General features: G+C 36.3%; 1 protein-coding gene across 1 annotated transcript in view; it reads left to right on the plus strand.

Moving 5' to 3' along the window:
* The window catches only part of Nlg3 (Neuroligin 3), a 116305-nt gene that overhangs the window by 84257 nt on the left and 19099 nt on the right, over positions 1–12949 (plus strand). The window contains exon 2 of the mRNA XM_089594871.1: positions 10437–10595. Within this exon, the coding sequence (XP_089450997.1) occupies positions 10437–10595 (159 nt within the window). The remainder of the gene's footprint in view (positions 1–10436; positions 10596–12949) is intronic.

Consider the following 12949-nt stretch of genomic DNA (forward strand, 5'->3'; position numbering starts at 1 on the left):
ACTTAATTTTTACGAAATTCAAGTGATTTCAAATTATAGCCTATTTCGCGATATCTCTGTTATTTAGGGAGATATAAGCGTTTTAAGCTTTTGCTGTTTTTGAAAATAAAAATTTTGACTTTAGAACAAAGTCCTGGGTCTGTAGTCCTTCGAGGGGATTTAGGAGGACATATATAAGGTTATTTTAGTTGTTTCTATGATTTATTAATCGATAACGAAGGCCTTGAATAAAAAATTTCAAAACTGAATTTTTTCGAAATTCAAGTGATTCCAAATAATAGCCTATTTCGCGATATCTTCATTATTTAGGGAGATACGGGCGTTTTAAGTTTTGGCTGTTTTTTAAAATTGAATATTTGACTGTAGAACAAAGTCCTGGGGACGTAGTCCTTCGAGTGGATGTAGAAAGACGTGCCGAAAGTTATTTTAGTTGATTATGATATTTATTAATTAATAACAAAGGCCTTGTACGATAAAATTCAAAACTAAGTTTTTTCGAAATTCAAGTGATTCCAAATTATAGCCTATTACGCGATATCTCTATTATTTAAGAAGATATGAGCGTTTTAAGTTTTTGCTGTTTTTAAAAATAAAAATTTTGACTTTAGAACAAAGTCCTGGGTTTGTAGTCCTTCGAGGGGATTTAGGAGGACATGCATAAGGTTATTTTAGTTGTTTATGTGATTTATTAATCGATAGCGAAGGCCTTGCATGAAAAATTTTAAAACTAAATTTTTTCGAAATTCGAGTGATTCCGAATTATAGCCTATTTCGCAATATCTTCATTATTCAGGGAGATACGGGCGTTTTAAGTTTTGGCTGTTTTTTAAAATTGAATATTTGACTGTAGAACAAAGTCCTGGGGACGTAGTCCTTTGAGGGGATGTAGGAGGACGTGCCGAAGGTTATTTTAGTTGTTTATGTGATTCATTAATTAATAACAAAGGCCTTGTACGATAAAATTCAAAACTAAATTTTTTTGAAATTCAAGTGATTCCGAATTATAGCCTATTTCGCGATATCTTCATTATTTAGGGAGATACGGGCGTTTTAAGTTTTGGCTGTTTTTTGAAATTGAATATTTGACTTTAGAACAAAGTTCTGGGTTCGTAGTCCTTCAAGTGGACGTAGGAAAACATTCGGGAGGGTATTTTAGTTGTTTATGTGGATTATTCATCGATAACAAAGGTCTTGTATGAATAATTTAAAAACTAAATTTTTTTGAAATTCAAGTGATACCAAATTATAGCCTATTTCGCAATATCTCTGTTATTTAGGGAGATATAAGCGTTTTAAGTTTTTGCTGTTTTTAAAAATAAAAATTTTGACTTTAGAACAAAGTCCTGGGTTCCTAGTCCTTCGAGTGGATGTAGGAGGACATCCAGGAGGATATTTTAGTTGTTTATGTGATTTATTAATCGATAGCGAAGGCTTTGCATGAAAAATTTCAAAACTAAATTTTTTCGAAATTCGAGTGATTCCGAATTATAGCCTATTTCGCAATATCTTCATTATTTAGGGAGATACGGGCGTTTTCCGGTTTGGCTGTTTTTTAAAATTAAATATTTGACTGTAGTTCAAAGTCCTGAGTTCGTAGTCCTTCAAGTGGACGTAGGAAAACATTCGGGAGGGTATTTTAGTTGTTTATGTGGATTATTCGTCGATAACAAAGGTCTTGTATGAAAAATTTCAAAACTAAATTTTTTCGAAATTCGAGTGATTCCGAATTATAGCCTATTTCGCGATATCTCTATTATTTAGGGAGATATGAGCGTTTTAAGTTTTTGCTTTTTTTAAAAATAAAATATTTGACTTTAGAACAAAGTCCTGGGTTCCTAGTCCTTCGAGTGGATGTAGGAGGACATCCAGGAGGATATTTTAGTTGTTTATGTGATTTATTAATCGATAGCGAAGGCTTTGCATGAAAAATTTCAAAACTAAATTTTTTCGAAATTCGAGTGATTCCGAATTATAGCCTATTTCGCAATATCTTCATTATTTAGGGAGATACGGGCGTTTTAAGTTTTGGCTGTTTTTTAAAATTGAATATTTGACTGTAGAACAAAGTCCTGGGGACGTAGTCCTTTGAGGGAATGTAGGAGGACATGCAGAAGGGTATTTTAGTTGTTTATGTGGATTATTCGTCGATAGCGAAGGCCTTGTATAAAAAATTTGAAAACTTAATTTTTACGAAATTCAAGTGATTTCAAATTATAGCCTATTTCGCGGTATCTCTGTTATTTAGGGAGATATAAGCGTTTTAAGTTTTTGCTGTTTTTGAAAATAAAAATTTTGACTTTAGAACAAAGTCCTGGGTTCCTAGTCCTTCAAGGGGATTTAGGAGGACATATATAAGGTTATTTTAGTTTTTTTCATGATTTATTGATCGATAACGAAGGCCTTGAATAAAAAATTTTAAAACTGAATTTTTTCGAAATTCAAGTGATTCCAAATAATAGCCTATTTCGCGATATCTTCATTATTTAGGGAGATACAGGCGTTTTAAGTTTTGGCTGTTTTTTAAAATTGAATATTTGACTGTAGAACAAAGTCCTGGGAACGTAGTCCTTCGAGTGGATGTAGAAAGACGTGCCGAAGGTTATTTTAGTTGTTTATAATATTTATTAATTAATAACAAAGGCCTTGTACGATAAAATTCAAAACTAAATTTTTTCGAAATTCAAGTGATTCCAAATTATAGCCTATTTCGCGATATCTCTGTTATTTAGGGAGATACGGGCGTTTTAAGTTTTGGCTGCTTTTTGAAATTGAATATTTGACTTTAGAACAAAGTCCTGGGGACGTAGTCCTTTGAGTGGATGTAGAAAGACGTGCCGAAGGTTATTTTAGTTGTTTATGATATTTATTAATTAATAACAAAGGCCTTGTACGATAAAATTCAAAACTAAATTTTTTCGAAATTCAAGTGATTCTAAATTATAGCCTATTACGCTATATCTCTATTATTTAGGGAGATATGAGCGTTTTAAGTTTTTGCTGTTTTTAAAAATAAAAATTTTGACTTTAGAACAAAGTCCTGGGTTTGTAGTACTTCAAGGGGATGTAGGAGGACGGGCCAAAAGTTATTTTAGTTGTTTATGTGGTTTGTTAATTAATAACAAGGGCCTTGTACGATAAATTTTAAAACTAAATTTTTTCGAAATTTAAGTAATACCAAATTATAGCCTATTTTGCGATATCTCTGTTATTTAGGGAGATATAAGCGTTTTAAGTTTTTGCTGTTTTTAAAAATAAAAATTTTGACTTTAGAACAAAGTCCTGGGTTTGTAGTCCTTCGAGGGGATTTAGGAGGACATGCATAAGGTTATTTTAGTTGTTTATATGATTTATTAATCGATAATGATGGCTTTGAATGAAAAATTTCAAAACTGAATTTTTTCGAAATTTATGTGATTCTAAATAATAGCCTATTTCGCGATATCTCCATTATTTAGGGAGATACGGGCGTTTTAAGTTTTGGCTGTTTTTGAAAATTGAATATTTGACTTTAGAACAAAGTTCTGGGTTTGTAGTCCTTCGAGTGGATGTAGGAAAACATTCGGGAGGGTATTTTAGTTGTTTATGTGAATTATTCGTCGATAACAAAGGTCTTGTATGAAAAATTTCAAAACTAAATTTTTTCGAAATTCGAGTGATTCCGAATTATAGCCTATTTCGCGATATCTTCATTATTTAGGGAGATATGAGCGTTTTAAGTTTTTGCTGTTTTTAAAAATAAAAATTTTGACTTTAGAACAAAGTCCTGGGTTCCTAGTCCTTCGAGTGGATGTAGGAGGACATCCAGGAGGATATTTGAGTTGTTTATGTGATTTATTAATCGATAGCGAAGGCCTTGCATGAAAAATTTCAAAACTAAATTTTTTCGAAATTCGAGTGATTCCGAATTATAGCCTATTTCGCAATATCTTCATTATTTATGGAGATACGGGCGTTTTAAGTTTTGGCTGTTTTTTAAAATTGAATATTTGACTTTAGAACAAAGTCCTGGGTTTGTAGTCCTTTGAGGGAATGTAGGAGGACATGCAGAAGGGTATTTTGGTTGTTAATTTGATTTATCAATCGATAACAAAGGCCTTGTATGAAAAATTTGGAAACTTAATTTTTACGAAATTCAAGTGATTTCAAATTATAGCCTATTTCGCGATATCTCTGTTATTTAGGGAGATATAAGCGTTTTAAGTTTTTGCTGTTTTTAAAAATAAAAATTTTGACTTTAGAACAAAGTCCTGGGTTCCTAGTCCTTCGATTAGATGTAGGAGGACATCCAGGAGGATATTTTAGTTGTTTGTGTGATTTATTAATCAATAGCGTAGGCCTTGCATAAAAAATTTCAAAACTAAATTTTTTCGAAATTCGAGTGATTTCGAATTATAGCCTATTTCGCGATATCTCTGTTATTTAGGGAGATATAAGCGTTTTAAGTTTTTGCTGTTTTTAAAAATAAAAATTTTGACTTTAGAACAAAGTCCTGGGTTTGTAGTCCTTCGAGGGGATTTAGGAGGACATGCATAAGGTTATTTTAGTTGTTTATATGATTTATTAATCGATAATGATGGCTTTGAATGAAAAATTTCAAAACTGAATTTTTTCGAAATTTATGTGATTCTAAATAATAGCCTATTTCGCGATATCTCCATTATTTAGGGAGATACGGGCGTTTTAAGTTTTGGCTGTTTTTGAAAATTGAATATTTGACTTTAGAACAAAGTTCTGGGTTTGTAGTCCTTCGAGTGGATGTAGGAAAACATTCGGGAGGGTATTTTAGTTGTTTATGTGAATTATTCGTCGATAACAAAGGTCTTGTATGAAAAATTTCAAAACTAAATTTTTTCGAAATTCGAGTGATTCCGAATTATAGCCTATTTCGCGATATCTTCATTATTTAGGGAGATATGAGCGTTTTAAGTTTTTGCTGTTTTTAAAAATAAAAATTTTGACTTTAGAACAAAGTCCTGGGTTCCTAGTCCTTCGAGTGGATGTAGGAGGACATCCAGGAGGATATTTGAGTTGTTTATGTGATTTATTAATCGATAGCGAAGGCCTTGTATAAAAAATTTGAAAACTTAATTTTTACAAAATTCAAGTGATTTCGAATTATAGCCTATTTCGCGATATCTCTGTTATTTAGGGAGATATAAGCGTTTTAAGTTTTTGCTGTTTTTAAAAATAAAAATTTTGACTTTAGAACAAAGTCCTGGGTTTGTAGTCCTTCGAGGGGATTTAGGAGGACATGCATAAGGTTATTTTAGTTGTTTATATGATTTATTAATCGATAATGAAGGCTTTGAATGAAAAATTTCAAAACTGAATTTTTTCGAAATTCATGTGATTCTAAATAATAGCCTATTTCGCGATATCTCCATTATTTAGGGAGATACGGGCGTTTTCCGGTTTGGCTGTTTTTTAAAATTAAATATTTGACTGTAGATCAAAGTCCTGAGTTCGTAGTCCTTCAAGTGGACGTAGGAAAACATTCGGGAGGGTATTTTAGTTGTTTATGTGAATTATTCGTCGATAACAAAGGTCTTGTATGAAAAATTTCAAAACTAAATTTTTTCGAAATTCGAGTGATTCCGAATTATAGCCTATTTCGCGATATCTTCATTATTTAGGGAGATATGAGCGTTTTAAGTTTTTGCTGTTTTTAAAAATAAAAATTTTGACTTTAGAACAAAGTCCTGGGTTCCTAGTCCTTCGAGTGGATGTAGGAGGACATCCAGGAGGATATTTTAGTTGTTTATGTGATTTATTAATCGATAGCGAAGGCCTTGCATGAAAAATTTTAAAACTAAATTTTTTCGAAATTCGAGTGATTCCGAATTATAGCCTATTTCGTGATATCTCTATTATTTAGGGAGATATGAGCGTTTTAAGTTTTTGCTTTTTTTGAAAATAAAATATTTCACTTTAGAACAAAGTCCTGGGTTCTTAGTCCTTCGAGTGGATGTAGGAGGACATCCAGGAGGATATTTGAGTTGTTTATGTGATTTATTAATCGATAGCGAAGGCCTTGCATGAAAAATTTCAAAACTAAGTATTTTCGAAATTCAAGTGATTCCAAATTATAGCCTATTACGCGATATCTCTTTTATTTAGGGAGATATGAGCGTTTTAAGTTTTTGCTGTTTTTAAAAATAAAAATTTTGACTTTAGAACAAAGTCCTGGGTTTGTAGTACTTCGAGGGGATGTAGGAGGACGTGCCGAAGGTTATTCTAGTTGTTTATGTGATTTATTAATTGATAACAAAGGCCTTGTACGATAAATTTTAAAACTAAATTTTTTCGAAATTCAAGTGATACCAAATTATAGCCTATTTTGCAATATCTCTGTTATTTAGGGAGATATAAGCGTTTTAAGTTTTTGCTGTTTTTGAAAATAAAAATTTTGACTTAAGAACAAAGTCCTGGGTTTGTAGTCCTTCGAGGGGATTTAGGAGGACATGCATAAGGTTATTTTAGTTGTTTATATGATTTATTAATCGATAACGAAGGCCTTGAATGAAAATTTTCAAAACTGAATTTTTTCGAAATTTGAGTGATTCCGAATTATAGCCTATTTCGCGATATCTTCATTATTTAGAGGGATACGGAAGTTTTAAATTTTGGCTGTTTTTTAAGATTGAATATTTGACTTTAGAACAAAGTTCTGGGTTCCTAGTCCTTCGAGTGGATGTAGGAAGACGTGCCGAAGGTTATTTTAGTTGTTTATGTGATTCATTAATTAATAACAAAGGCCTTGTACGATAAAATTCAAAACCAAATTTTTTTGAAATTCAAGTGATTCCGAATTATAGCCTATTTCGCGATATCTTCATTATTTAGGGAGATATGAGCGTTTTAAGTGTTTGCTGTTTTTAAAAATAAAAATTTTGACTTTAGAACAAAGTCCTGGGTTCCTAGTCCTTCGAGTGGATGTAGGAAGACGTGCCGAAGGTTATTTCAGTTGTTTATGTGATTTATTAATTAATATGAAAGGCCTTGTACGATGAAATTCAAAACTAAATTTTTTCGAAATTCAAGTGATTCCAAATTATAGCCTATTACGCGATATCTTCATTATTTAGGGAGATACGGGCGTTTTAAGTTTTGGCTGTTTTTTGAAATTGAATATTTGACTTTAGAACAAAGTTCTGGGTTCGTAGTCCTTCAAGTGGACGTAGGAAAACATTCGGGAGGGTATTTTAGTTGTTTATGTGGATTATTCATCGATAACAAAGGTCTTGTATGAAAAATTTCAAAACTAAATTTTTTCGAAATTCGAGTGATTCCGAATTATAGCCTATTTCGCGATATCTCTGTTATTTAGGGAGATATAAGCGTTTTAAGTTTTTGCTGTTTTTGAAAATAAAAATTTTGACTTTAGAACAAAGTCCTGGGTTTGTAGTCCTTCGAGGGGATGTAGGAGGACATGCATAAGGTTATTTTAGTTGTTTATATGAATTATTAATCGATAACGAAGGCTTTGAATGAAAAATTTCAAAACTGAATTTTTTCGAAATTCATGTGATTCCAAATAATAGCCTATTTCGCGATATCTCCATTATTTAGGGAGATACGGGCGTTTTAAGTTTTGGCTGTTTTTTGAAATTGAATATTTGACTTTAGAACAAAGTTCTGGGTTCGTAGTCCTTCAAGTGGACGTAGGAAAACATTCGGGAGGGTATTTTAGTTGTTTATGTGGATTATTCATCGATAACAAAGGTCTTGTATGAAAAATTTCAAAACTAAATTTTTTCGAAATTCGAGTGATTCCGAATTATAGCCTATTTCGCGATATCTCTGTTATTTAGGGAGATATAAGCGTTTTAAGTTTTTGCTGTTTTTGAAAATAAAAATTTTGACTTTAGAACAAAGTCCTGGGTTTGTAGTCCTTCGAGGGGATGTAGGAGGACATGCATAAGGTTATTTTAGTTGTTTATATGAATTATTAATCGATAACGAAGGCTTTGAATGAAAAATTTCAAAACTGAATTTTTTCGAAATTCATGTGATTCCAAATAATAGCCTATTTCGCGATATCTCCATTATTTAGGGAGATACGGGCGTTTTAAGTTTTGGCTGTTTTTTAAAATTGAATATTTGACTTTAGAACAAAGTTCTGGGTTTGTAGTCCTTCGAGTGGATGTAGGAGGACATCCAGGAGGATATTTTAGTTGTTTATGTGATTTATTAATCGATAGCGAAGGCCTTGCATGAAAAATTTTAAAACTAAATTTTTTCGAAATTCGAGTGATTCCGAATTATAGCCTATTTCGCAATATCTTCATTATTTAGGGAGATACGGGCGTTTTAAATTTTGGCTGTTTTTTGAAATTGAATATTTGACTTTAGAACAAAGTCCTGGGTTTGTAGTCCTTCGAGGGGATTTAGGAGGACATGCATAAGGTTATTTTAGTTGTTTATATGATTTATTAATCGATAACAAAGGCCTTGTACGATAAAATTCAAAACTAAATTTTTTCGAAATTTAAGTGATTCCAAATTATAGCCTATTTCGCGATATCTCTATTATTTAGGGAGATATGAGCGTTTCAAGTTTTTGCTGTTTTTAAAAATAAAAATTTTGACTTTAGAACAAAGTCCTGGGTTTTTAGTCCTCTGAGAGGATGTAGAAGAGCATCTCGAAGATTATGTTAGCTGTTTATGTGATTTATCAATTGATAACAATGGTCTAGTATGAAAAATTTCAAAACTATATTTGTTCAAAATTTAAGTTTGTTTAAATTTTAACCTATTCTGCGATATTTTTATATTATTGAAAGAGATATGGGCGTTCGAAGGTCCGGCTATTTTTTTGTTGAAAATTCCTATATCTTGAGCTGAAGTTTAGAGGAAAGATATGGCGGTGTAACTGTTACGATTTTGCGACTTAGATAAGGATTGAATTAAATTTTTGAGTTTGAGTCCAATTCTGATATGAGGTAAAAAGTCTCGTCGCATTTCGCGCTATCGTACATGTTTTCTATACACTTGTGAAATGCGTCAATTGACCTATTGCCCTCTCGTACTTTTCTTTTTTAGTCCACTCCGTGCCACGTAGTAACCCAGAATTTAAGTCAAGATTCGCTTTGTACTAAACCTGAAAGCTTTATCCTCTGACGCTTCTTTCCGCCAGTTTGATAGGGATGATATATTGTATTTTGCTTGTGCTGGACTGTTGGCTCAAAATTTCGGTTACACCTTCGTGGCTGGGCCTCCTTGATTTCGAGCCTCGCTTGTTAAAGTACGATCGCGGAAATGATTCAGCTTATCCCATGCGCTAATCACCAGCGATCCAACCCCTCCCTTCCTTTGCGCACCTTTCTACATGGACTGCGTAAACTGAGCCGGACACTTCGGGCGACACCTGATTCGATTACCAAATTCACTCTCTCTGGTGTACAAGCCTCTCCCTCGACTGGCAAACATGGGTGGAGTGCGTAGTACGTACTCGAGTGTAATCGCAGCGAGGCTATGACCCATTGATTTTATTCCAGCCTAACGTGAAAATAAAAGGGAGGCTATCCAATTATCTTTAACTTATTTTGTGAGGTCTTCAATTTTTCGGGCATTGAGTAATTGACCTGCACGTTTATCTGCAAGCGTTCAATGATGCGACTGACCACGTGAGATTCATTTCCTTGTACACGTACGCAAGTTAGGGTTTCTTGTGCACCTAGGTAAGTCCAATGTTTCCGTAATGTTTCGCCGTAAACCTTTAGTCGACATCCGTAGTGTGGATGAGCACGTAGTATTGCTCAGAATAAGCATCCCTTCCCTTCCTCGCGCAACAAAAAAGTTACGCCAAAGTGGCTCGCAATAGTGTGGGTCCGTGTTGCGTCAGAAGCGCCCAACAGAGTTGAAATAAAAAAAGCTCGCTCAAGATCCTAGCTGGTGCAGTGAAGAATGGAAAGAAAGAGCGAGCGAAACTTTGCCCGTGCGTAATGCAAAGCGATCCTCCTGGCGATACATCAGTGACGAGAGCCAGTAGGTGTAGCGTGTGTATACGTGTGCAGTCGAAGCATTGAAAAATAAGAGAATAAGCCACTTGGTTGGATGGTTCAGGTCATTTTATTGATTGTGCGCCCAGAGGTGTCCGTCTCCTTAACATTTTTTTTTTTTTTTTTTTTTTTTTTCATTTCCGTGCGTGAACGAAGCAATTGGCTCGCTCACCTCTGAATAGTCGGGGACCAAGTTTATCTGTATCGAAAAAGTAACACTTTTCACAAATCATTTCATAGAAATATTACATCCCACTCTTTTTCAAACGTATATAATATAAGTAGATGTAGCTGTATATGAGATTGAAACCCAATCGGGAATTGGTAGAGATCACCAATAGAACGACCCCTTATAATGAGGAAATGAATGGAGGAATTCATTGTACAATACATGTATATATAAATATGTGACTCTCTCTGTCTGTGCATGTGCAGCTGGCGCGAGGAGCAGCAGTGGCAAGAATTACCCGGTGATCGTCTTCCTGCACGGCGAGAGCTACGAGTGGAATAGCGGAAATCCGTACGACGGCAGCGTACTGGCGAGCTACGGTGGACTCGTCGTCGTAACCGTCAACTACAGGCTCGGCATTTTAGGTAAGCCATTGCCTATTATTGTACATACCACTACAGTCGCAGAGATAATACACACCGCTGCGCTTATTCGTGAATAGTATTTTGGAACGGTAATACCAAGAGGCCGATTTTTCTGTAGGAAAAAGAAAACGTCGTCAATACGTGAATGGAGTAAAAAAAATTTCCTTAACATCGATATTCGCGCGATCTGCTTCGAAACACCAAAGCAAACGGCAGCGTCAAAGGGCATTTGCTCTTCATTGAATATGCATATTTTCAAGGGGTGCCATTCAATCGGCATTCAACGGGTTGTTAACGTGCTCATTACCGACGAGAAACGTCATCCGAATCCTCTCAGCGCCATTCGACGCGTTCGATGAAATCTGAATATAAAAAACGAAAAGTTCGACCGAGACGACGAATTATTTCACCCGACAAAACTACGTTTCCATACTCGCGTGGGATTTCAAAGTGTAAAATCCGTGCAAATTTTTCGTTCAAATTCACCACCACGTTTCCTCTATCCGAAGCCAAGTCTCTTTCGGGTAGGTAAAAGCCTCTCGGCGATCGTCATCGAAGAATTTCGGCGACGAGGTTCTCGAGAGCGAGCCTGGAGTGCCTTTATCACCATTCCGTTCACGCCCGTACCTTTTGTACGCTCCAAGGAGCCGAGAAGGAGTGGCTCGTTTACAGGCGAATGGGAGCACCACCAACGCCCGATTAGATTAGATTAGGCGACCGAAGGGTAACCGTTGTATTTACGGGCACCTCGTCGTTTGCTCCGATGGTTATGTCGCCGTCTAGCGCCCGTGGCTTGTCTCGGATTTTGGATGCAGCTGTAGCTGCTTGTACCCGCGACTGGGCACTGCACGGAGGACTTTACCTAACTCGCCGCTCCAAGCTTTTTCAAGGGTTCCCAGGAAACTTTTTGGTATTTTCAAAACCATCGGGATCTGGAGATAATACGTTGAAGCTATTACATATCATCGAAAAGCCGTGCGCGTTTTTTCCCTTGAAATTTGAAAAAAAAAAAAAAACTCTAACTATGGGGGAAGGGAATAAATATCCCCTTCGATATTCGCGCTGAGAATTTCCACCTCGAAATTTTGCATTTATACGACTTTGAGGCGAATTTCCGTCGTGCCTTTCTTATATTGACATCGCAGTCTCTTTTCACCTCGAATAAGTAGCCTCGTGGAGACACGCGACACCGCGAGTAGGCTTTTGTATCTACAATCGGACCTGAAATCTCGCACTCGCGCCATCCTCCTCCGAAAAGGAAGCTACTTTCTTCCCGAGGATTCGAGATTTACCCAATACCCATTGTACTCTTCCTCCCCGAGCAAACAAGGTTTTCCCTCAACCCCCGCGAGCTTAAAATACACGATCGGCCCTGCCACTCTGTTTACTCCATTCGCTCCCGTTGGATCCAATGGTGCACTATACTCTTTGGAAAATTCGTTGACAATTTCCGTGCAACCCTGTTTGCCCAAGTTACCCACACATCCAGCTAAAGTCACCAAAGATAAAAAAAAAAAAAAAAAGGACACAGGTTTACTTCGATGCTATGGTATATTGTACAATCTTAGGCCCAGCATTTACGGCCCCCACGGGGGTTCCAACTTTATTGCCAGTCGTCAAAGCACCCGATACACAGCTTCGTAAAGTAGAGACGCGGCATTCAGATACGGGCAACGCCACGAGTAGAGCAAACCACAGGGCGTCCGAGAACTCGGTCGGTGGGGCGATACATCGAGCAGGAGACAAAGGGAAGACAGCGCCATGTATATATTCGGATAGAGTGTCACGGAGCGTGGTATGTATAGGTGAAAGAGCGGGGGGGAGGGGGGAATCTCGTTACTTTATGCATCAGAGCGGCGCATCGGCTGTAGGAAGAGTACGATGACTAAAACGTGAAATAACTGCGAAAGAGTGGAGGGGACCGAGATAAGGAGATGTCTCCACGAGAGGAGGCAAGGAGAGATGGAGGAAGATAAAGAGAGAGAGAGAGACGGGTTGACTCGAAGGGATCGAAAGCTATACGCGGGTCGTCATGGCGACGGGGGTAGCCAAATCTAATAGGAAACTCATTACTGTCCGGGCTTTCCGTTTCAGCAAACTAAATTCTTCCCCCCGCTCGCTCTGTACTTTACATTGCCCTTCTCTGCGACTTTTACATAGGGGAAAAATCAGATAGCACCGATGGCGAAATTTTCTTTGCTAATGGCTGCTTGTCATTGGTAATTTCGTTGCTTCTCACTCAACCACGAGCTCTTTCTTTTTCCCGATAGACTCGGAGTATCGCGCGTCATATATCAGACACTGCTCGCGCTCTCCCAATACGTATCGATCAATCAACCTCTCCTCCAGCCCCT

Source organism: Copidosoma floridanum, unplaced genomic scaffold, assembly GCF_036245765.1.
Source record: "Copidosoma floridanum isolate Cflo_tuat_1 unplaced genomic scaffold, Cflo_Japanese_pri ptg000021l, whole genome shotgun sequence".
Classification (NCBI taxonomy): domain Eukaryota; kingdom Metazoa; phylum Arthropoda; class Insecta; order Hymenoptera; family Encyrtidae; genus Copidosoma; species Copidosoma floridanum.